General features: G+C 40.8%; 1 protein-coding gene across 1 annotated transcript; it reads right to left on the bottom strand.

Moving 5' to 3' along the window:
* Nucleotides 1–5,371: 5,371 nt before the first annotated feature.
* Nucleotides 5,372–7,009, bottom strand: rgs5b (regulator of G protein signaling 5b). Its single transcript, XM_053438036.1, has 5 exons — nt 6,849–7,009; nt 6,625–6,720; nt 6,471–6,532; nt 6,200–6,363; nt 5,372–6,089 (listed from the first exon to the last, which is right to left on the bottom strand). Exons 1-5 carry the CDS (start codon nt 6,890–6,892, stop codon nt 5,913–5,915), a joined length of 543 nt encoding a protein of 180 aa, XP_053294011.1. The 5' UTR covers nt 6,893–7,009; the 3' UTR covers nt 5,372–5,912.
* Between the last annotated feature and the right edge of the window lie 18,199 nt (nt 7,010–25,208).

Here is a 25,208-nt window from a genome sequence, read left to right as displayed (position 1 = left end):
AACATGAGTTTGAGCTTTCAAAGTCTAATTGTATTTTAGAATGAATGTTGGTATGGGACCGCTGCTGTGCTAGTTGCCTTGGTAACCGGGTAGCCATGACTACAGCTCTTTGTTTTTACACCACTGCTCCAAGTTCGAGCACCGTCGGTGATGATATTAATCATCGCTCGCACAACAAATGTGTTTTAATATGGGTATACTGACTCACTCCTGCCGGTGAAGTGGAGCCAGATCCACGGCTGAACAGAGCTCCACCTGCTCTGTGCCACATGATGGTTCCACCTTCCTGACATTCAAACCCCTCGTCTTAATCTGATCCAGACACTCGTGTCAAAAATACCAGGTTTAACCCCTCCCATGACAGCTCATCCAGTTGTGGGACCTGTTTGTGTTTACAGAGTAAACACTTCATAATCCTCACCGTTTATTGATCTTGTACTTTTATAATCATTCAAACGTATATAATGATCACATGGTCATTTCTTGCTAGCCGTCATGGAATACGTATTTCCAACGTGAATATAAAGATTAAACTTCTTCAAGCCACTTAAAAGACATTAGAGTAAAATGAACATTCTGTCCATCACAGACACACCAGGTTGAGCAATTGGTTAGTCATGTTAGGAAAGGAGATCCTGTTTTTCTTCTGGGTTTTTGGATTTATTCAGATCATTTATTAAATAATTGTTGGAGGCTTTAAGAAGCATTGACACATATGTGTATTTCCATTAAATGTTTTTAGTTGTTACATTTTGGCCTACATTTTGATGTGAGAGAGAGAGAGAGAGAGAGAGAGAGAGAGGGGGGGGGGGGGGGGGGGGGGGATGGTACTTTTTCCCATGTTTGGACTGAACCAAAGCAATTAAATTAACGTCATCTGAAATTTGATTTGCATGATAGTGTAGCTATTGTTTTAACCTACATTTGTTTAGTATGAAAACTTCAAGGTTTGTTCAAAATCTAAATTTTTGCCTTCATGAATGCCCCTTAATAATACAGCGATGAAAACTCCTTATTCATTCTCTGCCTAGTAAATGGATTTCATCAATGTAAACAACATGCAAATATTGAGTGAATAAACAAGAGTCGGGATCATCCTTCTATAAATGACCCACTTACTCTACCATGTGCAGTAGTAGAATGTAGAGTACATTTACTACTATATTGATGCATTTTCAGTATGGAAAGACTTTATAGTGAGAACACTATATAATACACTATAACATGCTTATAATAATAAAAATAAATGCTAATAAACTTTTTTTTCTGTGGCACCTTTTAAAATCAAGATGAATCACAATATAATAAAAGTGCAAAATTAGCAAATCATAGACTCAGCAATGCAACAAACCAAAACAGATACGCGAACAATAATAACACAATAAAATATATATATTTTTTAAAACAATAAAAAACATAAAAACTGTACGATACTGATTCTGCTGATCTGTTGTTGGAAGGGAAGTTGCTGGAGAGTTTTAAGCACATGTAGGTTTTTATTATTGTAAATGTTTACAACTCTGATATCTCTTTTAAACACATGAGTAAAGACTGCTGTATAAGCAGTCAATGAATTACAATGCAAATTTACTGTATATTTATAAATACCTTCGTCTGATATGTACCTAAAACTACTTTAAAGTGTTATAAATCAATCTCTAAATTATTCTATCCTGTTTATAATTGCTAAATATGTGATATATACAACATTAATGTTGTTCTGAAATCATGAAGCCATGGAAATAAGTTTATATTTTCATTACTGATGGTTCTGAGTCAACCTTTACAAACCAGGCCACAGATCTGAACACCAACCACCACCATTGAGAGCAGGTAACTGGTTTCACTGTTGTGGCTGATCAGAGTATTTTGATTGTACCCACATGTGCATTTCAATGGCTAGTTTAACCTGTCACAGTTTGTTTTGCTGTAGTGCAGCTAAATTTAGTTATCAGGCTTCTAGAAGCCAATTTGGAACTTACCTTAATCTTCTGCTAATAAGAAGATTCTGCTGAACAAAAAGGAAAATGTTGCACATGGGGTCTCATAATGTTATTACAGCTGATAACCACAAGAAAGCTCAGGAAACGAGCCAGTAAGGCTCTGACTGGAATCCAGTTCAACATGATTCACTTGAAATTTACTTATTCAGAGCTCAACTTCTTTTGTCCACCCATCTGCATGCAGTTACACACATCACATAGGAATGCACAGCTCTGGATGAATATAGTCTAATTCTCCACTCTGCATTTGATTAGAGTAGGAACACTGCAACCCAGAGGCTATAACGCTAATGCTTAAAGTTTTTAAATTTAATGCAATTCTTATTGAAGTAACCAATTTTCCTACAGGCTTTAAAACTATTTAATTTAATCTTCTTTAATCTTATCTCTTTGTTGCTCGGTTATTATCAGTGTTGTTGGAAAAACAAAAATGATATCATACAGAAACCAAAAGTCTACTCAAATGACTGATCAGGTCTCCACACGTTTCTTTTCTTTTCCACACATCGGTGCGATTGGTAAGCTTACATTGAAATGAGCCATGACTTCATGCCCACACAGACTCCTGAAAGTCATCGTTCCTCAAAGACAGCATGTGTAACATCCGCTGCTAGGGCAAAGAGTCGATGACAATTAAAAGTTAAGTCCATGTGTTCCCTGAGGACACGAGCCTCAGTTTACTGAGCCAAAGGAAAAAACACATCAGCTTTTCTTCACTTAATCTCAGTCAGTGTGTGTCCAGGCTCAGAAGACGACTCATTACTCATCACTTCAGGCTGAGAGAAAGAGGGTGAGAGGAGAGAGATAGCCTGTGTCATTTTCCATGAGTGTGAGAGTGGTGGTAACGACTTCGCCCTCACCTTTTTAGGGGCTGAGTGTTAGAGCGGGAGTTAGCTCTTTGCAGCCGGAGAGTGTGGGAAGGGGAGAGCTTGCGATCAGAGAGGCGAGGAGGCGGCGAGGAGGCGGTGAGGAGGCGGCGGGGATTGACTGTGATAGAATGGAGGGAAGGGGCTGATTTACAAAAGGGAGGGGGGGCTGCTGTGACGCACAGGCGGCGAGGTAGTAAACAAACCTGCCTGTGGAGGTGCTCGGTAGGTGGCTGCTGTCTCCTTGGCAACTGGCCCTCATGCTCAGATGCTTCTCAGAATAATTAACTAACTTAAACAAGCAGTGGTAGTGCTTCAAAGCCACTGCACCTCAACCCATTTACCAAACCAACCTGCAGCCTGGAGTTTAACCTAAACTTTGACCCACATCTACCAGCTTCGACATTGAAGGAAATGTGCTCATTTGCTATCATGCTGAGAGTTCAATGAGAAGATGGCGCAGGCCTTTCTAAGCTCTAGCTTAAGTAACCGGATGAGACATCAAGCCTGTCTGTGTCCAAAGCAACGACTCTATATAAAGATAGACAACGCGTCTCCAATTTCTTCCAATGCACAGAAATGAAGCCAAGATATTTGATAAGACATCGAGGTCTGATGCATGTGCTCTACCAAGCGCTCAGCTGTCATTCATGACATTTCACTCCGTTGTCATAACATCAAATACAAAACCAAAATTACAGAAACAATTATGAAAACATAAAAGCTCCCAGTGAACAAAGTAATGACACACACACGGAGGACACCAACGAAGATGTTGTAAGAGTTTGTGATGATAAGACCTCCCACTGTGTTGGGCATGTGTGAAAGGCAACTGCAGATCAACCTTGGTCATGTGTGAAAAGTAAACATCTTAACTTAAGATACAATTATCCGATGCTTAGCTTAGCATAAAGAGTCGAAATAGGAGGAGACAGCCAGCATATTGTAACAAAATCCGGATGCACCCCCAAAGCTCATCGATAACGTATAATTCATTAAAATAATGAATTTGAATCTTGGCTTCATTTGTGGGATGCGGCTGTTTCCCCTTGTCTCTTTATGCTACACTAAGATAACCGGCTGAAGGCTCCAGCAGCTTTTCAGTGACTTGAGAGTTAAATTATTCTTCCCTCCTCGTTCTGCAACAACACAGTGCCTAACATGATCTTTTCTATTTGTTATATTTTGAGTTTCTTTAATACTCATTAACAGGATTGTACAAAACACCCTTTCCTCAACTTACATTACAGTCATTCCTGCTCCTGAGCTTTTGACCACATGACCTTCATCGGCAGATGGAGTTTATACCATTGTCGTTAAAATGCAGTTATTTAAATATAGTTAGAATAGTTAGACATATATTAGTGTTAGACAAGAAGGTAGATCAAACTGGCCGGCCTCTGAATTTATATTGAAATAGAGCAGTGGTAGGGAAACTGCGGGCCTCTGGCTGACTTAACACGGCTCATATGAACATTTACATCTGATAATTTTTTTTTTTCTCAGGACAGCAATACGTTTTTTTCCTATAATTAAAGAAAATAACACAAACAAGCAGACTTACAGGTCCTTAAAGATGGTTCCTGCCAGTAAGTGCAGAATGGTCAGGGTGAATAAAAAAAGAAAAGGAATTGTTGCACTTTCAATTGAGTCGACAAATGATTCCTCGTCCTTCAAAGATAAATGAATGAGTTTCTAGTTTTCAGGAAATTGGTCACACTGATGAAAAGCCAAATCTTGAGCGTTATTACATTCTGACAGAGACTATTTTACCCTTGCAGGTTTTATGGTGAGCGAGCTAATAGGCTGAAACCTCATTCAGGAAGTGAACTGGTGAAGGAGGCCTGATGCTGAAGAATGGATGAAAAAGATTTAAAAACAAAATTTGGCTGAATTCATATCAACCTTGGATCAGGGAAAAGTTCAACTAAAGTTGAACTAAAGCCAGCCGGGTAGTTAGCTTAGCATAAAGACTAGAAACAGGGGGAACAGATAGCATACTCTGTCCAATGTCGAAAAGCATGCGCCCACCAGCTCACTAGCTGGAAATGTATATCTTGTTTGACAGATGCACATGTATGTATGCTAACAGGCTTAGGCCTATAAAATTTGTTCTAATGTGAAAGTACTCCTGGTGACTTGAGATGAACTACAAACTTCATCAAATAAAACAAAACTAATGCATTTTTGTCTAGTGTTATGACCTTTGTGAATTATGTCTTGTTTGAGCAATCGATTATGCATAGATGTTGTCACACACACACACACACACACACACACACACAGCCACACACACACACACACACATACACATACACACGCGTACACTTCATATCTTCCATTGACTGTTGCTCCGTAGACTCATCCTGTCACCTACTCGTGAACTGGAACATACCGGGGCCACATAGTTTGCAGCTGTAGGAGTGACCATCTTCTTCCTCCCTCCCCCGCCCTCACTGACCACATCCACGTTAACATTTTCCATGGAACCAAACAGCAGCATTTTGTCTCTGGAAATTCTTTTATTCAAGTTTCACATACAGCACTTTAGATAAAAAAAACATATTAAATTAAAAACAGTTTCACTGACCAGCTGCACGGCAAACATTCACATAATAAATATAAACTTTTAATAAATAAATAATAAATAATAATTTATGCTACGGAGAGGATGGGCATCTCTCTTAGTGGTAGTTTTAGTTGTGTGAAATTCATTCTTGTCAGTCTCTGCATTGATGCACTTCATGTCACTGAGGCTGCTGTTCATACAGCACATGTGTTTCTTTCGGAGTGAGACATCTGCAGCTCAGTCTATTGTCACAGCCTGAGCGTCCTGTAGCTGTCAGCTCGGACCCCGGCCGCTGTGTAACCCCCATGTCTCCAGAATAACTCCACATGGGTGAAACTCCTCGGATTTAGGAATTAATTCCAATCCGAAACCTTTCCAGTCTCCGCTGTGCGTCAGAAAGCCTGTGTGCCTTTTGAGGAGGGATCACGTCTCGTCTGCAGCTCGCAGGAAAGTTCATCAGAGGGAGAAAGACTTTTACGATGCCCTGGTCTTCCTGCTGAGCTCCAGGTACGTGGGGGATTTGAGGAAGCGAGGGTAGCAGTCCTTCTCCATCAGGGTGTAGATTTTGGACTGGGCCAGGTCGAAACAGGACTGAGTGGGATTCTCCGTGTTCTTCTTGATGATGGCTTTGGTCACATGGTCCAGATTTACCTATGGATGAAGAAAAGAGTTACAGAGGTGATTATACTGCATTATAAGCTAAATTAACAGAGTTAACAGAGCAAATCCTTATGGTTCTTTTTGACCTATTTGATATGTACCTCTCGTGGTGCATCAGATCCAATGAATTCATCATAAATTTTCTTTGCTTTAGTGGCCAGCTTTGAGGGCTTAGTGGCCCTGTAGTCCTCGCAGGCCAAGTAGAAGGCGATGTTTTCCTCGCTGAACTCACTGACGAGGAACGCTCTGAACATGCACAGTCCATCTGGAAACAGGAAGAAGAGACAATTAACATCTGGGAGCTATCTTAAAACATCTGGAATGATCCAATTCTCCCTATACTGTGTCGAGTGTGACGTGATGTGTGCTTACTTTGGCAGGAGAGCAGTTTCTCAAACGACTCCTTCCACTTCAGAGGTTCATCGATATTTAACCTGCAGGAGCAGAAAAAAAATTAGCATGAGTTTTAAAAGTCCCAGTCGTCCTCTGTTGTTTTGCTCGCTGGCTGGAATTTAGTTAGACTTACCTCAGTTTGTCACATTTCTTTGTCTGTCCAGCACCGGTGATGCTGTGATCTGACTTCTGTAGTAAACTTGCGAACAAAGCCTTCAGCTCCTTTGCCCTGCAAAGATACAGAAAGAGAACAAGTTATAAAAAAGACACATTCAAAGTAAAGTCCAGCTGTCGTATTTTATAAGTGCAAAACTGGTCACTTTTACACTATAAAAAGAAAACCAGTTTGGATCTCACCTCTCCAGGCAGGTGATGGGCAGTGATTCCAGTCCTCTGCACATGATGAGATGTTTTCTTCCTGCTCACGACTGAATATTTCCAAAGGATTTGTAAGTTTTGTATGTTACAGCTACAGGTCTTCCTTGCCGTCAGTGAGTGAGCTCTCAGCTGGTCTGCCTTCATCTGTCAGACAGGCACTCTTTATAGGGGAGCCCACACTGTGACATCACGACTCTCAGCCAATGAGAGAAGACGTGTGGGAGGATGAGGTGACGCCTCTACGCTGATTTTCCTCCAGACTACTTCCTCACTGCTGCATAACACATGCGGTGGTTGCATTCGTTGGAATTACTTCCTCAGTCATAAATGTCTTTGTGCTCATTCACAGGAGTGTGAATGTATGCGAACGAGTGTGTGTGTTTCCCTGGAGATCCAGGCATTCACACAAGGAGAGAAAATCCTCTAAAGTGAGGACTTTTTGACAGCCCTGTCTTTAATAGAAGCCAAAGTTTGACCCTCATGTAAAAAATGCCTAAACTGACTTTTTGTCAGTAAATTCCAAAATGACCGAATGACTAATTTGACAGATCTGGACTGTACTCAAGTCCTTCAAGTCAGTAAAAGTTATTATAACACAAAGTAAAAAATAGCCCAACTGATATGTTTGACAATTGATTGATCAACTTAAGAAGGAGAGCTGCCTCACAGCCCATAAAGTGACACACCATCTGTCATCACAATCCAAAATTTCTTGATCACCTGAACAATGTATATGACAGGTGCATTAGTAGGATAGACAACTTCAAGAAGACAAGACACCTGCACACTGTCTCGATTGCTCAGTACTGAACATATGTTCTGAAATGACAGACGTCTGTCTAAGAGATCCATGGATTTCATTGGACAGCAACACCAGGTTAAATTAAAGCTTTAGAGGGTTTTATTCTTGCTTCTATCATTATTGGATTACTATCATTGGTACATCAACATGAAACCAACCGAGATGTTTTTCACTACTTTATTTTCTTGTGTTTTCATCTTCTGTAAGTCGATCATACATGTTTGAGTAAATTCACCTGTAAGTGAACCAGTGGCTGTAGCTGTTATAACATGTAATGACGTACATACAATAGACTTGAAATAAGAGGCAGCAGAAAATGAAATACTCTAATACAGTGCAAATGCCCTTGACAGCTATTATTCATGTTTCACAAGGTCAACAAACTGAACCAATGATAATGATAAAGGTGAATCTGATCAGGCCCAATAAAACTGGCAGAGGCTTTTCATAAAGTCTTATGAGCTACAGGATAAAGGGGATTGTCTGAAAATTGTCTGATGGTTAATTTATATATATATATAATTGTATGTTTTATGAAATAAACCCACACAGGCCTGATGGAACATAAAATGGTCCTCAGAAGTGTACTAACAAGTGTTTTTGTATGTGTCATAAGGCCATAAGGACCTATTTAGACAATCTCTGTCTGAGAAATTCTTGTCCGGATTATATCCACAGGCAGCTATATCTGTCGTCTCGACTTCCGGGTGGAGAAAACCATTGTTCAGTTAGTCAGAAAAATCTAAATTTAGCCAGACAGAGAGCTGTGCAACAGTAAATGCTGCTAACAGGTTATTTCTCATTGGGTTCACAGGAAACGCAGGAAAGAGAAAATCAGGCAGCCGGATGGAGAGGCAGCGAGCTCATTTAAAGTTCCCGAGCCGGCAGCCTGAACCATACTTACTCTCGCCCCAATGGCAGGTCACTAAGGCCTTAAATAATGAGCTGCTTCCCTGTTTCTTCTGTAGAAACATATTCTTTGTATAGGTCTGCAGTGAGAGGAACTTCCAAGAAGGAAAGCGGGGCATGTGGCAGGGTGAGCTGTGAGGAAGAAAAGGAATTAATTGGGCTTTCTTTGGTAAGGAGGAGGCATTCATTTGGCCTCCATGGAAAGCAACTATATTTACACGAAAACTATAAAAAGTAACAATTAAATGTACTTGTGAGATTCAACACTTATTTGTCACAAAGCAGAATGAGGGTAAATCAAATTTACTCATTGCTAAATATTAAATAACTGTTACTGTCTTTTAAAGCCTTACCGAATAACCCACAAACTTACTTCTAGCATTTGAGTTGCAACTGTCACAATATAGAGAGACCCATCTTCTGCCTGTTTATGCCTCTCATACATATATGACACATAAATGGTAAATTGATGCTCTATCACATAAACTCTTTGTTATCTCACAGCAGAATGAGATATTGACACGTTTTGTTTTTTTTAAATGGGCCGTGGCATGACGGGAGGAGGAGGAGCAGGTGATTTAGCTGAGGCGGGAGTGTCGGGGTCTGATCGACTAAATCAGACTAAGAACGCACAAACAAGTGGAGATAACCACGAAAGATGGGTTCTCCCACCTCCTCTATTGTGTTCAGTGGCATAGATACATAAATAACAGCCCAAAGTGATAACAATGTTCAACATGATCGACATTTAGGTCATAAACTGTCCAAAATCTGGGTTATTTAAGAGGCTGGCCCATGACATATCATAAGTTGATATGTCATGGGTGATTTGCTGTCTCTTGAGAGTTCAATCTGAGTGATCAATAATGCCAATTAAAACTCATTTGTTGTTCTGAGCATTTTCCAAGGCTTCATGGCTTGACTGCACCAAAAACTAGTTCAGCGGCTGATCGGTATATAACAAAATAGTAACAGCTGTTTGTGAAAAAAAATGGCAAACATAAATAGTATCAAATGAGTGTTTTGATAAAAGGAAGATCACAAGGATTCTAACCTTCACGGCTTGTTATGTTGACCTCATTTTGCAAAGAAAAGTTAACTCTAGAAATAACAATTGCAGCTAAAACGTCAAGGTCAAACAATGAAACACTTTCGGCTTCCCTGTGACAATGCTATTATCACTTTGCATTAATGTGTTGGGAGCGCTCACAGAGTAGTTACAGATTAGTTTTGTTTTAAACGCTTATTTATCACATTAATTATATTACAGAATCCTCATTTTTCAGCTGTTGTTCTTCTATGGACTCCACACTGTCCAGTTTCTAAATACAGTAGCTGCATAAACATTGCAGTTGTTATTATTATTATTATTATTATTATTATCTTCCTTTAAATATATCTTATGCAATCTTAATAATGTTAAATATTCATGAACAATCAGTGTGATATGCAGCATAATACATCTTCTTTAATTGCACTACTAATGTGTTATGTGTATTTACATCGCCATCATTGCCATCGCTATATGTCTACAAACATATTAGAGGTAAAATGATGGCCCTCCATCTGGGCTCCATTTCTGACCTTGTGTTTATGTGTTTTAATATAATTCTGTGTTTTATTGACATGAATTATTTCTGAGCTTAATTACACTTTCTCTCCCTGATGCACAGAGATGACTCTGTGTTTAATCACTCTTACCTTTAACTGAACTTTGGAATACATCAGCTGTAAGTGTTCAGATGATGTTTTTCATCTTCTGGGTCCAGCCAAAGACACGTCACATTTATCTTGATTTACCTGGTTTAAAAACTACAAACCCTAATTAAATTGTGATCCTTATTTTACCACTGGGAGCTACTTAATTCAAGTTGATTTATGCTGCATGCTTTTCGTTAATTTCAAACCAGTCTTTATCTTGATTCATGCATTATCTTGAGGACTTTCTCTGCTTCCTGCCCCGCTCTAGTTGAGATGATTTCCGAGCCTTGCCGTCTGCAAGAGTCTGTCACATGCGGGAAGTACACAGCAGCGTGGAATTCCCACAAAGTCTGTCCACTTCCCAGACGACGTGACCCTGACCTTTGTGGAAGTCATCCAAAAACCACCCTTTCCTCCTCCTTTCGCTGACTCTCCTCCTCCCTCTCCGCTGCAGCAGAAGCACACATGGTCAGAGTCTATGTTTTGAGCTCATGAGCAACAAAAGTCTAAGTCAAAATAGAAACAACAAAACACATAATGTATTTACTGTAGAAAACACAGTTGGAGTGGCACCAGCTGGCAGCGGACAGAGAATCCACAATCTGCATATTCACCCAGCGGAGCAGGTGGCTCACCTAATGCATCGAAATGAAGACGCTCCGCCAACAGTTACCTGCTCTCTGCCGGATTAGCCCACTGTATCTCTGTATCATCAAATGTCAACTGGCCATCGAACATCTGGAGATGCAGCAGCGAGGAAGACAAATCAATTTGAACTAGTTTGCACATTAAAAAGATGAACCAGTGTATCCAGTGTATCCAGTGCTTCTGTTACATGTCTCACGTGTGTCTCACTCAGTTTTGGTACCTGCTGGCTATACTCAAGCTGAATGTATTTTAATTCGGACACACTGGCTTTTATAAATACATGCATGAGTTACATTTCGCCCATCTGGCATCAAGCTACACAGGTTTGCATTTGGAGGAGAGAAAAAAATGACTGCAAGTTGACGGGATCATATTGAGATCAACTTGAATGGCTTGATGATAACGGCACATGGTGTTAAAGGCTCGGTGAGACATTTGGAACTTCCCTTTCTTCTCGGAATAATTGCAAATTGTTTAATTTTATTTTCCAAAGAAAACACTGCAGGAGGCTAATAGGTTTGCCCTCGCTAGCACCAAAACAAATATGTCTGCAGCGTGGCCAGCAATGCACCAGCGGGACGTTGGTCGGCACACGGGTAATTGGGTACATTGCCAGAGATCCAGCAGCAGGCAAGAGAGCGCTGCTTTATGGGAAATAATAACGGACACTACAATGTGCCCTCTCTTATTCTGAAATATGGCTGCCTGGTGATAGGGTAGTGTGGGAACAGAGGGTTAATGAGGCGACAGTAAGCAAGACAGATGAGGGCATTGGTGTCTTTTCCATATTTGTTAAAGCATTAGTTATATTCAGTCACACAACCCATTAGGTTAGGTAACATGTCAACACCTTCTTTTCAAGAAACAAGGCACACAAACTGGCTTGGATCCTAAAAAGTGTAAACCTTAAAAACCCACTTAAAAATGTATAATTTAGCAATCCAGCGGCATATTTCATTTAACCTGCTTGATTTATAAGGTTATGCATAAGAAATATTTCATGAGTATTACAAAGAGGACATTAGTTTTAACATTATGTCCAACTGAAAGCATTTGTTGTTTTTCTTCTCTTTTTCCATGACAGCAAAGAGATTAAGTAAATGTTTGCCTGCTTTTAAGCTCTGGGGTATTTCGGGGGGCAAGTGAAGAACACGTGGGACAGGCGTGTTGAAGGGATCTGGGCAAACACATCTGTTCAGAGCACCACCTGCACGGCAACACTCGAGAGGAGGAATCATGGTCGAGTTTTTCTCAGAAATGAACTGTCAACGTGGATCTTTACAATAAGAGTGTGCAGTCATGCTGGAACTCTAATACTGGCTCTCTGATTGAAATGCTAACAAGCTCACAGTGACAATGCTAACGGATGTTTTAGCAGATATGTTTTTTTCCTCTTAATTTAGCATGTTAGCATGCTAGTATTCGCTTAAAACCAAACACAAAGTACAGCTGAGGCTGATGTGATTCGTCTTACACATGGACAGTATGATGGACGATGTGTTTCCACTTCCTGCAACTATTCATATAACGATGCCAAAATATGCTAGATAAAAATTCTGCCATCTTTCGCGCAAAAGGAGTCACGGTACCAAGGTTCTGGCGATATGTGTGCATGAACCAATGTCAATCATGACCCTTTACCCCGTTTTCATAGCATCAAATAACTAATTTAAACCAAAAGAGGCCTACAAGATAATTTTTTAACAAACATCAGTGTGATAATTACTGGTGGTAGAGACACTTTGGCTTCACTTTTGGGGCTCAGTTATGTCTTCCATCTTTATGTATAGTCTATGATTTAACATGTTAGCATGCATATATTTAAAGCACAAAACAGCTGAGACTAATCGCATTGGTTTTACAGACATGGGCTGACATTGCCATCGCTATAGCGCCACCTGACTACTGTTATATCGGAGCAGTAGTCAGAACATTAGGTTATTGCCACTTTCATGTCATAACTTTGAAGCTTTATAACCCCCCCCCCCCCCCCCATTCTGCCAGCATTGTGCAAATTAGTCAAAGCTTCCCTCTTTCCAGTGACGTAACTGTAGAGACGTGTTGATTTATCAGCTCTGTTTGGATTTTTCAGGAAGTTGTGCTACTGTTTAATTTTCAGGTGAGGAAGTAGCAAACAAAACCAACATTCAACCAAAGATAAAGCAGAGTGAGAGACTGCATTCACAGTCTCTTAAGACTTACTGCGTACCATATAGAAAGTGGTTCCTTATATTAAAAAACATGGAATAATAAATTACATATGTGCAGTGAGCTTTGATTTTTAATTCTATGTATTTACGGGGCTTCTGCTCTCGATCCTGTTGAGACCCAGGTTTCCCCACACCACCCCTCTCTCTCTTTTTCTGCATGTGACATACTAGCTTTGCTGCGTAAGTGATCTCTGCATGCTTTGCTCACTTCTCATGGGAAATGAATAGACATGGGATAGGCTGTCAGGCAGATTGTGCATGTTGGAGCGTCTGTTGAAGCGTCTCAGTGAGACTGCATCGGGAACAGCTTGCTTCTGGCCTGCAGGGAGTCCACGAGAAGTTCAGAGAGAATTAATGTGCAGGATGATTGTTTGTTCAGCTCCGACACAAAACTGAACTGTGAGGATCGCTGGGAGCGGAGGAGAGAGCTCATGGGGAGCAAAACGTGCTCCATCCTTCTTATTTTCTATGTAACACAGAGCTGCATGACAACAAGCTGGTATCAAAAACCACATACTGAAGTCAAAATAGGGAAATAAACAACTACAGATTTGTAGTTTAGTAGCATGAATTTAAAGGTCTGTTCCATTGACAACCAGTTAATTGTATGTCTTGCAAAAGAGTAACTTTACCTGTAAGGCCTTCTATCCAAAACACCAACGTTAATAAAAATGAAACGATTTAAAACAAAAGTCCATGACACCTCCTGCTGTTTGTGATCGGAGCTAAGCAGTTTTTCTTTCTGAAGGAATTTTATCTGTGCTGAAAGACAAGGTAATTAAATCTTTCCTTTATGCGCCGTCCTTCACCTCCTATAGATCATAATGGAAGTCATCACTTTCACTGTCTGCTCGGCCGATCTGTGGCTGTTCAATGACCTCAGTGGCTTGACTGTAATCACATGTGTCAAAGGCACAAGCAAAGATATAAGGGAAGAGTGCGTATCAAGGTTAGTGCGAAAGGCAAGTATCATTTTCTACATTGTTTTGTATCGCTCGCATCAAGATAGATTTTGTTTCCTGCAGAAGTTGAAACCCTCTAAGTTAAACAGGAGGGTGCCCATTAAAGGGTGTGGAGCGAACATACAATTCCTCTGAGTGTGAATGTGTGATAGGTGGGTTTTGGGCCTAGTATCACCTCCATGCCAGTTTTCCTGTTCCATGGAGGCCCCACCCATTTACTGCAGCCACTCACCTGGAGGCCATTGTCTCATTTAGAGCTTATATATGTAGGCACCATTCAGCAGTTCTGTCTGGATGGTTTTTGTTTAGGGTGGCAAGGACACTTTAGGATTTCATATAGCCACTGTTTTTCCTATGTTAGGCAATTGTCTATGCTGTAATTTTATCTGAATGAATTCATATTGTACTTAAGCGAAATGTGATTGATTATGGGTCAGAAGATATTGTAAACTTCTCTGGTTTACTTATACTTTGTTTTTGACATTATGTGATTTGACCTCATCCACTTTTGTTTTCCCTTTTTTCGCAGTTCCCCTGCTGGACGAATAGGGTGGTGCTGATGGATGCCCCTCTCCTTTGCACTGCATGCGGCATGTTGTGATAACTGTTTGCACTCTTAATCCTGCCGCGTGTGTTTGGTTTTTGTTTTCAGGTGACGAGATTTGTGTGTGTGCAAGAAATTATTCATTCCATCCACATAACCATTCTGAACAAAAACAGATATAGACGCGGCAAGATAATTCAGTTTTTAATTTATATATTTTATTTTTGTTTATCTCTCGTGTGTCAGGAACCATGTGGTTTGTGTTTTTTTTTTTATAAGTGAATTGTGTATGTTGAGCCCTGTCAAATAACTTTTGTCACTGATCGGACAGTTGCTACAGATTTTTTTTTTCTATCTTTACGAAATATAAAGCGCATCATGACAAATTGTTGGAAATGAAGGAGACTTCCTCTGGGGCTTAGACGCTGGTGGTGGTGATGACTTGTCAGGCTGTGATTCAATGAGAATGAGCTGCTGGGCCCAGATGCCGAGAAATGTGCATGTGAGTCAGGAGGCAAGAAGACGTCTTCCTGACTGAGCTTTCGTCTTTGTGGGCTACATGCCAAGAGGAAAGATAATTGTAAGACCTCTGCTCTATATTATGAACATGCTGGACTTCAATAAATATTTGATTATGAATAACCTATTTGACAAATGCCACAATTTATCATTTGTTTTTCAGAGACATTGGCTTAAAGAAATTGTTTTGTTTTATTAATGGTTTTCTTACCATGGACAAATTATTGATCAATAAGCACTTGAGCACTTCCCTACTAGAATTTCCGTTTCCATGTGCACTACTGCTCAGTGGTGGAGCTCTGCAGGTTTGTTTGTAATCAGAAACTGCCAAAGAGAAAATGCAGGCCACAGGAGCAGAGGAGGCTTGTGTTGTGTGGGTCGGTGACAAAGTATCAAAGATCATGGATTGCTTAATGCCCTTTTAATTATCATAGATTCTACATTAACATAGTCTTAACCAGCAATTAAAATGATGATTGCTTGTGATTTGCCTCAGTCTTTTAGTATTGGCTCTGAAATACTCCCACTCGAGTTGGAAGGTGTAACGTGAAGAAATCCTTTCATGGCTGAGCTTGCAGAGAAGCCCCTGCAGGTCTTTGAAACAAAGCAATGTGTCACATTGTAAGAGTGGAGGTGGTGGAAAATGGAGCTGACTAAGTGAGCATAATGACAGTCTCACAGTACGCCATCGTCTATTCAAGCCCTGGCACATACAGTACGCCAATCACTTAAAAAGCTTTGAAACCTGCTCAGGGCTGCTGAATGCCGGCGTGAAATGTCCACCCACACAGCAGCCAGAGCTCGGCCTCTGAAGACACACAGCAGACACACACTGTCTACTGACTCACACACAGGTAGAAATGACAAAATACACGCGTGGGCGATCCAACTGATGAAAATAATGGAGAAATGTGTCAGATAATTGCTCTCAGTTTACATGCATCTGCCCAGGCCTAATAGTCCCCTTAAATTAAAACACGTCCTTTCTCAGCTACACATTAGTGGTTATCACAGGCTTCTAGTTATATTTGTTATAATACAGCAGATGAAAAAAATAAATTATGAAACCACATTTCAAATCATTAAATCCAGATTTATTTATTTATTTCCTCAACACCAGCCCCCTACTTCCTGGATCCTTACCAAATGGAGACAGACGCAGAAAATACACAATGAGTGAAAGGATTCCATATGTGCACCTTTTCCATCACGTTTCAGTAGTGTTGCATCATTTAAGAATCATTAGCCTTTGTTTTAATAGAATACTGTCTTTTTAAATGTGATAATTTATTTCAGCCTATAATTCCCTTTTATGTTTCTCTCTGTTCTGTGTTTTTATCTGTTTGCTCTGCTTTAATATGTTTTTGTGTTATTTGTCTCTACATATATGTTCCTTATATTTTAAAACTGTATTTACTTCATGGCTGCTCACTTTGACCAGGACACTCTGAGGTGTATATCAATGGGACCTTCCTGGTCAAATGAAGGAATACAACAAAATAATAAAGCTGGTAATTTAAGGATATCATTCAGCAGAGCTCAACTCTTCAATCTTTCTGAAAAATAAATTCTACCTAATTGAACGATTTCAATTTTTCATGTACTAGTCAAGTGATTTTACTGGAGGAATTCAGCAGTGGAGCATTCTCTTATGTGTGGCCTGTTCATGCTGTAAATGAATGTCCCGTAGTACCGTACAGTAGCCTGATGAGATAAACAAAGAGAAATAAGCCAAACCAGTTTTTAGAAAGGTTAGTATATACAGTGTGAGTCTGAATTCAAGTCACTGATGATTTGTATAAAGCCACAATAAGACAATCCGTTGATACATTTCTAATTGCATGAAATGAAGCTTTTAGGGGCTGACAGCGTTGCTTTTTGGGAACTTTTCATTAGACGTGAATGAATGAGACAGCGATGATCAACAAACTTCCCATGTTGCCTCATTCCAGGCTCGGTGATCGTGTGTGGGAATCTGTGCTCCACTGGGAGAAATATAATGCATCACTTCAAATGACAACATTTGTCACATGGGTGACAATAGTTTTTTTTTATCTAAAAGATAAGTGTGTTGTGAAATCACATCCGGCTTCAGCAGCGAGCTCTGAACTCTGCTGTCCCCTGTGGGACCGGAGCAGTGGCCATTAGCCACATACCTCCTGAAACCACTGTGGAGTTATTTATACTTCCAATATGAATTTCAAATATTCATACATTTTTCCTATTTCTGTGTCATGCCAATGTATTTGGCCTATCCCCTTCATGGAAATACAACACCCCTTATTAACAAATACATAATTAATATTCTGGTATTACAAATATAGAAAAAAGAATAAGAGAGGACAAACAAAGAAGAAAGAAAAATTAGTGAAGTTCTAAATTAACTTTACAGGACTATTATTTATTTATTTATAAATGGACTCGATGCAGACGTTTTTCTCTCTTGTCCCAGGCTTTCTCCAGGTAACTGCTAATGTACATTACTGCCAATTCAGACTTTTCACATAATTTCTAACTTGAAAAATAGATCATTCTGTTTATAATAGAAAGAATTTCATTTTCTCAATCATGAAGACAGAAAATTGTGCATCAGCCTTCAGCCTCTAACATGTAATGTATCCTCCAGTTTCCACAGTCACAGGTCAAATGATAACTGACCTCCCTTAATACAGTGGAAACAAAACAAACCTCAGAAATGCACCTGATGTTCAGCCTCAGTACTAATCACAAAGAAACCTGCCCCCCCCCCCCCTCCCGCAGACTGAGATAAGGCAGGTTTGTGGGATTACTTTAAATGCCATCCTGGTAGATGTGTTCACACATCAAAACATCAAACCAAATTACAAACGTCTTCTTCTTATCTGTTGGTCTGAAGCATCAAAGCATGACTGGGCTGTGAACTCTCTAGAAGGTCTCCTCACATGACTCCTGAGCATAAGACTATTCTGTCTTTCTGTCAATCAATCTATCGATCATTCTCTCTCACTCTCTATTTCTACCCCCCCCCCCCCCCCCCCCTCTCTCTCTCGCTCTCGCTCTTCAGTACTTCTGAGTTAGTCCAGCAGATGGAAGCACAGTCACATCTGTGTAGTGTCGCCTGTGCTAAGTGTGTGTCAGTCGTGCAGCACCTGTTAAAGCTCCACTTCTCACTTGACACGTGAACGTGACAACAGTCTGTTGGCTGAGTTCAGGAGTGCAGGGAAACACTAACTCTGCAGAAGAAAAGAAAACAAAGCTCTGACTCCGTGTTGAGCCGACGGTGAAGACTTCCGACGCAAATTGCATCCGGCCCCAGCAGAAGGTTGCTTCGAGCAACACAAAGTAAAGAGACATCGGGCACCGAGCACAAATGAACCATTAAATGCAAGGCCTTAGACACACTTAGCGCTTTGTGTCATATATAATAGGATTTTGTGAGTATGCATGCCTGCGAGCTACTCAATGTGTCTTAATTTTTATACACAAACCCTTTCCTGCAGATATGAGAGATGAATAGAAACGAGCACGGGAATGCTGTTTTTGTTTCTTTCCGATCAATTCTCCCGCCCTGCAGAAGCCCCTGGATGCTTTGTGTTGCGTTTGTCTTGCATCCCCCCCCCCACCCCCCCAAAGGACCACATTATCTTGTGTATTTCTACTGCAGACAACACAGGAAAATGTTTAGAACGCTTTCATGTGCTATCCACTGGGTGCAGCTGTGCATGTGTAAGCACATTTTATCATGTATGCCAGCATTTAGCTTTAAATAAATCCAATCATTCTCAACTGTGCCTGCACCGCTTTCCTCTTCCCTCGGAATGTACTTGAGCAAAAAGCCAAGGTGAACACTACAGCAGAATGGGCAATTCTCCGCCATGAATACATTTCAGTGCAGAAAGTTTAATACATCTTTTACTATAAGGTTGCCTTCTTCTGGACCCATTTTGTCTTCTGGGATCACCGAGTGCGATTGAGACCTAATGGGAATGGATGATGGCCATAAGAGCACCTGTCTGAAGATGATAGCTCGAATCAGTATTCTCTCCGGCAATGAGAAGTGGAAATGGGGGCTGTAGTTAAGGCAATAGTGATGTCTTTCCCCTGGTCTGTGAAATGGCTCAATCTCCGCGGCCGATCCACCGTTTGATTGTTATAAATCTTTTGGTATCGCATTATCTTGGCACAGCCATTACCGATGATTGTGATTCTGGAGCTGGTGAGAAATGTAAAGAGACAGGAGGTGTATTTTCCAAAACTTCCGTGGCCATACTTTAAATTTACAGGCTATATTGCAAAAAGAAGATCTTGTTAGTTATTTGTTAAGACCTCGTGAACCTTTATACACTGATCAGCCACAATATAGCAACAGGGAGCAGGTTTTAATGCCGCGGAGGATCACTGTAATTTCCGCAAATGGAGACAAAAGTCATCGAAGTTTTGTATCTACCTTCCAAACGACTTGATTTGTCTTCTCAGTCAGAGGGAGCCATTTAGAAGGCGGCGCTCTAACCCCATTAGCTGACGTTTCTCAGCAGGCGACACTAAGATTTCACTAATAATCGCCATTTTTACGCAGCAATAATTAATGAATTTATGCTGAGAGTGCAGCACTTAGGTGACAGGAGCTTTATAGATCGCAGTGTTTCCATGAAAGATATATCTGTTTGTTAAGAAATCCAACAATCCCACTAAAGAGGCTTTTATCTTTCACTGCTCTCCTGAAAGAAACGCGAGCAAGCAGCCGCAGAGACGTCGGAGCAGGTACAATATTCACGACCACGCTGTTGTTCCGGGAGCTTTGTATATTTGCAGCATGCATAATGGAGCATTTTAATTAGAAACATTGAATATTCAAGGAACATGGAAACTGCTCTCAGTGTTAAAATATTCTCCTCCTGTCAGTCTGGAGCACTGTAGGTTCAGGCCTCGGCAGAACACGTGACACCAGCGCCTTCGTAGCCGCCGTGATTCTTGTCTCTGTGATGTATCTCAAATGTTTCCGAGCTCCGCACAGACAGAAGGCTGCTCAATTATTTGTCTCCTCGCGCCCATTTTGCAGCAGGAGTTCTTAGAGTTTGATCATTATCAGATATTTTATCATCGTTAAGGGTCATTAACCATCTGCCATAGCGGTAATAAAACTTACATATAGTTCACCCCCTTAAGTCATTGCCAAGTCCTCAGTTGCCAAATTAGCATATGGTAGCGGTCCTCGTGGAGGGCCGACCGAAAAGTGAGCCGCTTAATTGCGGCACAGCTTAAAGTGTCAGTTTTTTCTTTAAGCTGGAGTCAGATGAAAAGTCTGGGAGGGCTGTAACGACCACACTGCTGATAGAAATGCATGTTCCCTCAGCTCACTGGGGCGTCTCGCCCGCTAAGGACAGACCACTGAGGACGGACAAGGGCAGCGAGAACGAAGCAGAGCTTAAAGCTAATCGTAATACCCCTCCACCCACTGCATGTTGGCTCTCAGGGAACTCATAGGCCAGGAGATATATATTAAAGCTTATCGGGACGGATATGAAAACACAGTCAGCTCTTATCATGTTTAATTGGGAATAACATCTCACTAATAGAGGATTACATGTCTGAAGAGACAAGGGTTATACTGAAGGGGCCTCTTGTGACAATCACTCACAGATAAGAGCGGTTACCTGAAATGATGGGTAAAGGTGATACACAGGTCAATCATGGAAGCCACTCATTGTCATTCATTATAATAGCATATATTAGTAAGCTTCATTTAATTCTTCTGCAGCGTTGAGTCCCAATAATTCATCTGTGAAGGATGTGCAGTACCATAAAGATATAAAGACAAAAAATGTCCCTCTGACTGTATTTAGTCATTTTAGTAACTTTCTTCACACAGAAAGATGTTTTAAAGTCACTAAAAGTCCTTTTACAGATCGATATATTTAATTATGTGGTTACCATTGATATCTGCACTATATTTCCAATAAAAAACAAAAAAGCTTGGCTTAAACTAAAGAGGAGGGGTTATTATTTGTCCTGATATAAAAATTTGATAGGACTTCTAGGGAGGGAGCTCTGCTGGAGGTCCAGAGGGAAGTTTGTTTAACATGCTCAGACAAAAACATGGTTCTGATTAAATATATTATATAATATTAAAGTTTTTACAGAAATTAACTAACTATTTGGTAGTTATTAGGGTTTAGATTAAAGGATTTTGGTTAAATCTGCTCTCATCAATAATGTATGGTAAAAATTGATGTACAGTGCAAAGAGTAGTGACAGACCCACAGAGAAAACTTTCATATTTCTCAACAAGGAGCTCTAGTTTTAATGTCTCTCAGCTCATTGTTCTGATTGTATGACCCACAACCTAAAATTTTGTTTTAACCTCACAGCTCTCAGACCAAATTAGTGGCCAGCAGGTGAACATACTAAACCAGGGGTCTTCAACGTTTTTCAGACAAGGCCCCCAAACCTGATGGGTAGCACTCAACTTATCTAACCTTGGACGGATGGAGGTTGTCAGGCAGAGGTTTAAATCAGCCTCTCAATATGTTGAATGCATGTTAATGTGTATTTAAAGAAATTTACATTTTTGGAAAAAAATTGGTTCGAAAATAAATCCAAAATTATAAGAAATATAAAAATTGTCTAATCCACCAAACATTTCGCGACCCCCCTGCAGTACCTCCGCGGACCCCCTAGGGGTCGCGGACCCCCTGTTGAAGACCTCTGTTCTAAAGCATGAAGCTGCTAAAGCACTAGTTGGTGGAGACAAAACAGAGCTATATTATTATTATTATTATTATTATTATTATTATTATTATTATTATTATTAATAATAGAGTTACATTCATCAGGTGACCAGAAACATGAGCAGATCATTTCTAATTGTGCTGGGTGCGTAAATGGGCGGTTAGGTTTTTAGAAAAAACTTCATAAATCTTGATGTATTGCTTCAGTGGACATAGATGGATGCAGCTTGGGGGTCATTGTGTTGGTCTTTAGATATGTGAAATGTAACATTTTACAGTCATATCTGTTTTATATTTTCACACCTTCTGTGGCCCCCAAATCATTTTCTGTATTTGAGATATTCTATGAGACTGGGATGGTGCCCAACTGAAAAGGAAATTCTTTGTCATTATCAGGCCACTGTGCAGCAGTCACCGCCAAGAAATGTGTGAGAAATGCTGCAAATGTGAGAGACATTTATTCTCAACATTCACTTAGTCCATCACTACTTAAAACACACTATGCCTTTATCCCATCCAAACCTTCAAGTGGGACGCCCGGGCCACAGAATTTAGGATCTCGTTGCTCATTCACTCCATCATCTTCGGGAGCCTTTACGAGGATGACGTCTCCAGTCAGAACTGTCGCTGTCACCCTGCATGTCTTTGATGCTTTACGATCCGTGAAATAGACCCAGTACATCTCTTCTCTTCTCTTCTCTTCTCTTCTCTTCTCTTCTCTTCTCTTCTCTTCTCTTCTCTTCTCTTCTCTTCTCTTCTCTGCTCTTCTCTTCTCTGCTCTTCCTGCAGGAGATGAGTGGGCATCATAAGGAGGACGGCCATTGATGGATAGAGAGGAGACGAGGTTATCAGCTCCGTCATTCCATCAGGATGACTAACGGAGTAACATCATCAGGTAACACCATTAGAGACACTCTCATTCCTGAGCCTTGTTATCTTTCTTCACTGTCATTCTGTCACAATGGCGAAAACCTGTGCTACAGACACAGTGAATACTTCATACTTTTCAAAGATATTTCATCTTCTCTGCAGTCTCGCCTTACTTCTTTTCAAGTCTACATTGTGCATTCAATACAATTACAGTGTATAGGAGCTGAACGCCAGACATTCAACTGGTTAGTATGTTCGCTCGGAGTCAGATTTATTCATGCAGTCTCGCCCTTCATCATAAAAGTCGTCTGTGAGAAGAAATCTACAGAGATGTGCCGACGTGGATCTGACGAGGAGCCAGTCAGGAAATATAACGATGAAAATCAATGGAAGAAAACAAAACACGAGCAGACAAAACAGAGGAAAATAGCACAACATGCAGCCTGACCCGTAGTACCTCGCTCCAATTTACCCAGCGTGAGCGTCATGAAAAATAAAAACACAATGAAATGTTTGACAGTGGCTTCAAATAAAACCTGCAGGTGTGAAATAAACCCAAAAATGTCGGCACTCAAACACATGTGACCTTCGGTTTATTAGGAAGTGATAGTGTGGAAATGCATTTTGCTAAAGCCTTCCCCTCGTCTGTTAAATCCCTGCATGTTGAGAGTGAGATCTGCTACGAAATCCTTTAGTGCAGGACGAACCACTGAGAAACTCAAACCATTTGTCTCAATTTCCCCGTCAAAGTCGTCTGAGCATCAATGCGATCCTATTAGTGGACGTGTGTGAGTGTAGATGACTTCATTGAGCCGCGGAGAGAGGGGTCTGACATGTGAGCGGTGGTGGTGGGGAGGGGGGGGGGGTTTGTTGAGTAGCGAGCACGAGGGTGGAGAGATGCGAGGTGTGCTGGAGGAGACGAGCGTGTTAAAAAGACACCTGAATTGAGAATAATGAATCCAGAGAGGAGTGCAGACATCTCTTTCATCTTCAGGCAGATTTGAACTGCTCTTTCATCATCGTGTGAGAAATGTGCATGCTCGGAGCAGGAGATGCATTCACCTGCAGGGAAGCAACACACATTTCACTTTCAAAGAAACACTCACTTCTCCCTCCTTCGTTATTGCTTTTCAGGTCCTGCAGTGTTTGGAAGCGGGAGCGAGGAGTCATTAAAGACGTGGCACGCACCCGCTGCCAGGAACACGGGCAGGTGACAATTATTTACCCCGAAATTAGCCTTGTTATCGGGCCTGATGAATGGATGCGGAAATTAAGGGTGAAAGCCCTGAATGGCTTCCGAGCAGCGCAGCGTAACAAGGGCACGGGAGTGTTTGAAGAGTCGCTCGTGTGAGTGACAGAAAACAATGTGAGGAGCTGCAGTTTAGTTCAAAGCCCGAATACATTTGAGGGAGAGGGAGTTTCGTATCTGTGATTTCTTTTGGTCTGTCTGCTGCTGGAGTGGAAGTCAAGACGCATCAACTCGGTTGTTTGTGTATGGGCCGTGCTAGCGGCATGACTTCAGGGATGGAATTGTTCGTCTGATGGTAGATCCGTGACTTTGGTTCCGGAATAAAACATCTCAACAACTAATGGGGGGGTTCTACAGACATTCATGGTTCCCAGAGCATGAACCCCATTGACTGTGGGAGTGAAATATCTCAACATCGACAAATCATTTTCTGACATACATTCATGGTGCCCGAAGGATGAACCCCACTGACTATGGTTGGTGATACCCAGACCTTTAATCCATGACACCAGCAGATCAACATGTTTGCCTATCAAGTGAAATATCTCATCTACATTCTCCTACGATACAACACTGGGGTTGAAATTTCTACTTCTGATATCTAGTGCCCTCATCAAGTTAAATTTCTTATTTGTCCATTCTTATGCTGATCAAATGATTGTAAACTGTACTTTGAGTCAGAATGTGGATAACTAACTTGAGTCTGTCGGGAACCCTTGGGCTGTGTTCGGACAAAAAATTGGGAAATGTTATTGTTGGCTGGTCTCTACTTGATATTTTACAATGCGTGTGCGTGTAGTTTGGGAGAAAATCAGGCTCAAGGTGAGATTTGGAAACATTAAAATGAATGCCTTTTGGATTTGGGTTTGATTCGGCAAACAACAATGTGCACGGACCAGGTGTTTGAGGTATTATGTCGACGTGCATCTGCATTCACCAGAAACACCAACTCCTATTATTTTCCTTCGGTCTCTTTCCTGTCTCTCAAGTCCCCAGGAGGAGTAATCATTTTTCACTCAAGCTGAACTCAACTTGTGCAAATGCACCTTTGCACTAATTAACGCCCTGTGTCTATTCATGCCATTCACATCTTCCCAGTAATTTAGTATGTAATGGTTTCACATCTATAATTCACACTGCATTAAGTGTAAACAAACGTTAAGATGGTAAACGTCCTAAATAGACTTGCTTTTTTTTGTTTCTTTATTTTAGAAACAG

Source organism: Pleuronectes platessa, chromosome 13, assembly GCF_947347685.1.
Source record: "Pleuronectes platessa chromosome 13, fPlePla1.1, whole genome shotgun sequence".
In the NCBI taxonomy this organism is placed as follows: domain Eukaryota; kingdom Metazoa; phylum Chordata; class Actinopteri; order Pleuronectiformes; family Pleuronectidae; genus Pleuronectes; species Pleuronectes platessa.
The sequence above is the reverse complement of the archived record's forward strand: the minus strand, read 5'-3'. Positions and strand labels throughout refer to the sequence as shown.

Excerpts from the sequence above, each read along its gene's own strand:
- rgs5b (XM_053438036.1), bottom strand. The coding sequence starts at position 6,892 with ATGTGCAGAGGACTGGAATCACTGCCCATCACCTGCCTGGAGAG. Across the intron at positions 6,533-6,624 it reads AAGAAATGTGACAAACTGAG|GTTAAATATCGATGAACCTC; the intron begins GTAAGTCTAACT and ends CTGCTCCTGCAG. Across the intron at positions 6,364-6,470 it reads GAAACTGCTCTCCTGCCAAA|ATGGACTGTGCATGTTCAGA; the intron begins GTAAGCACACAT and ends TCCTGTTTCCAG.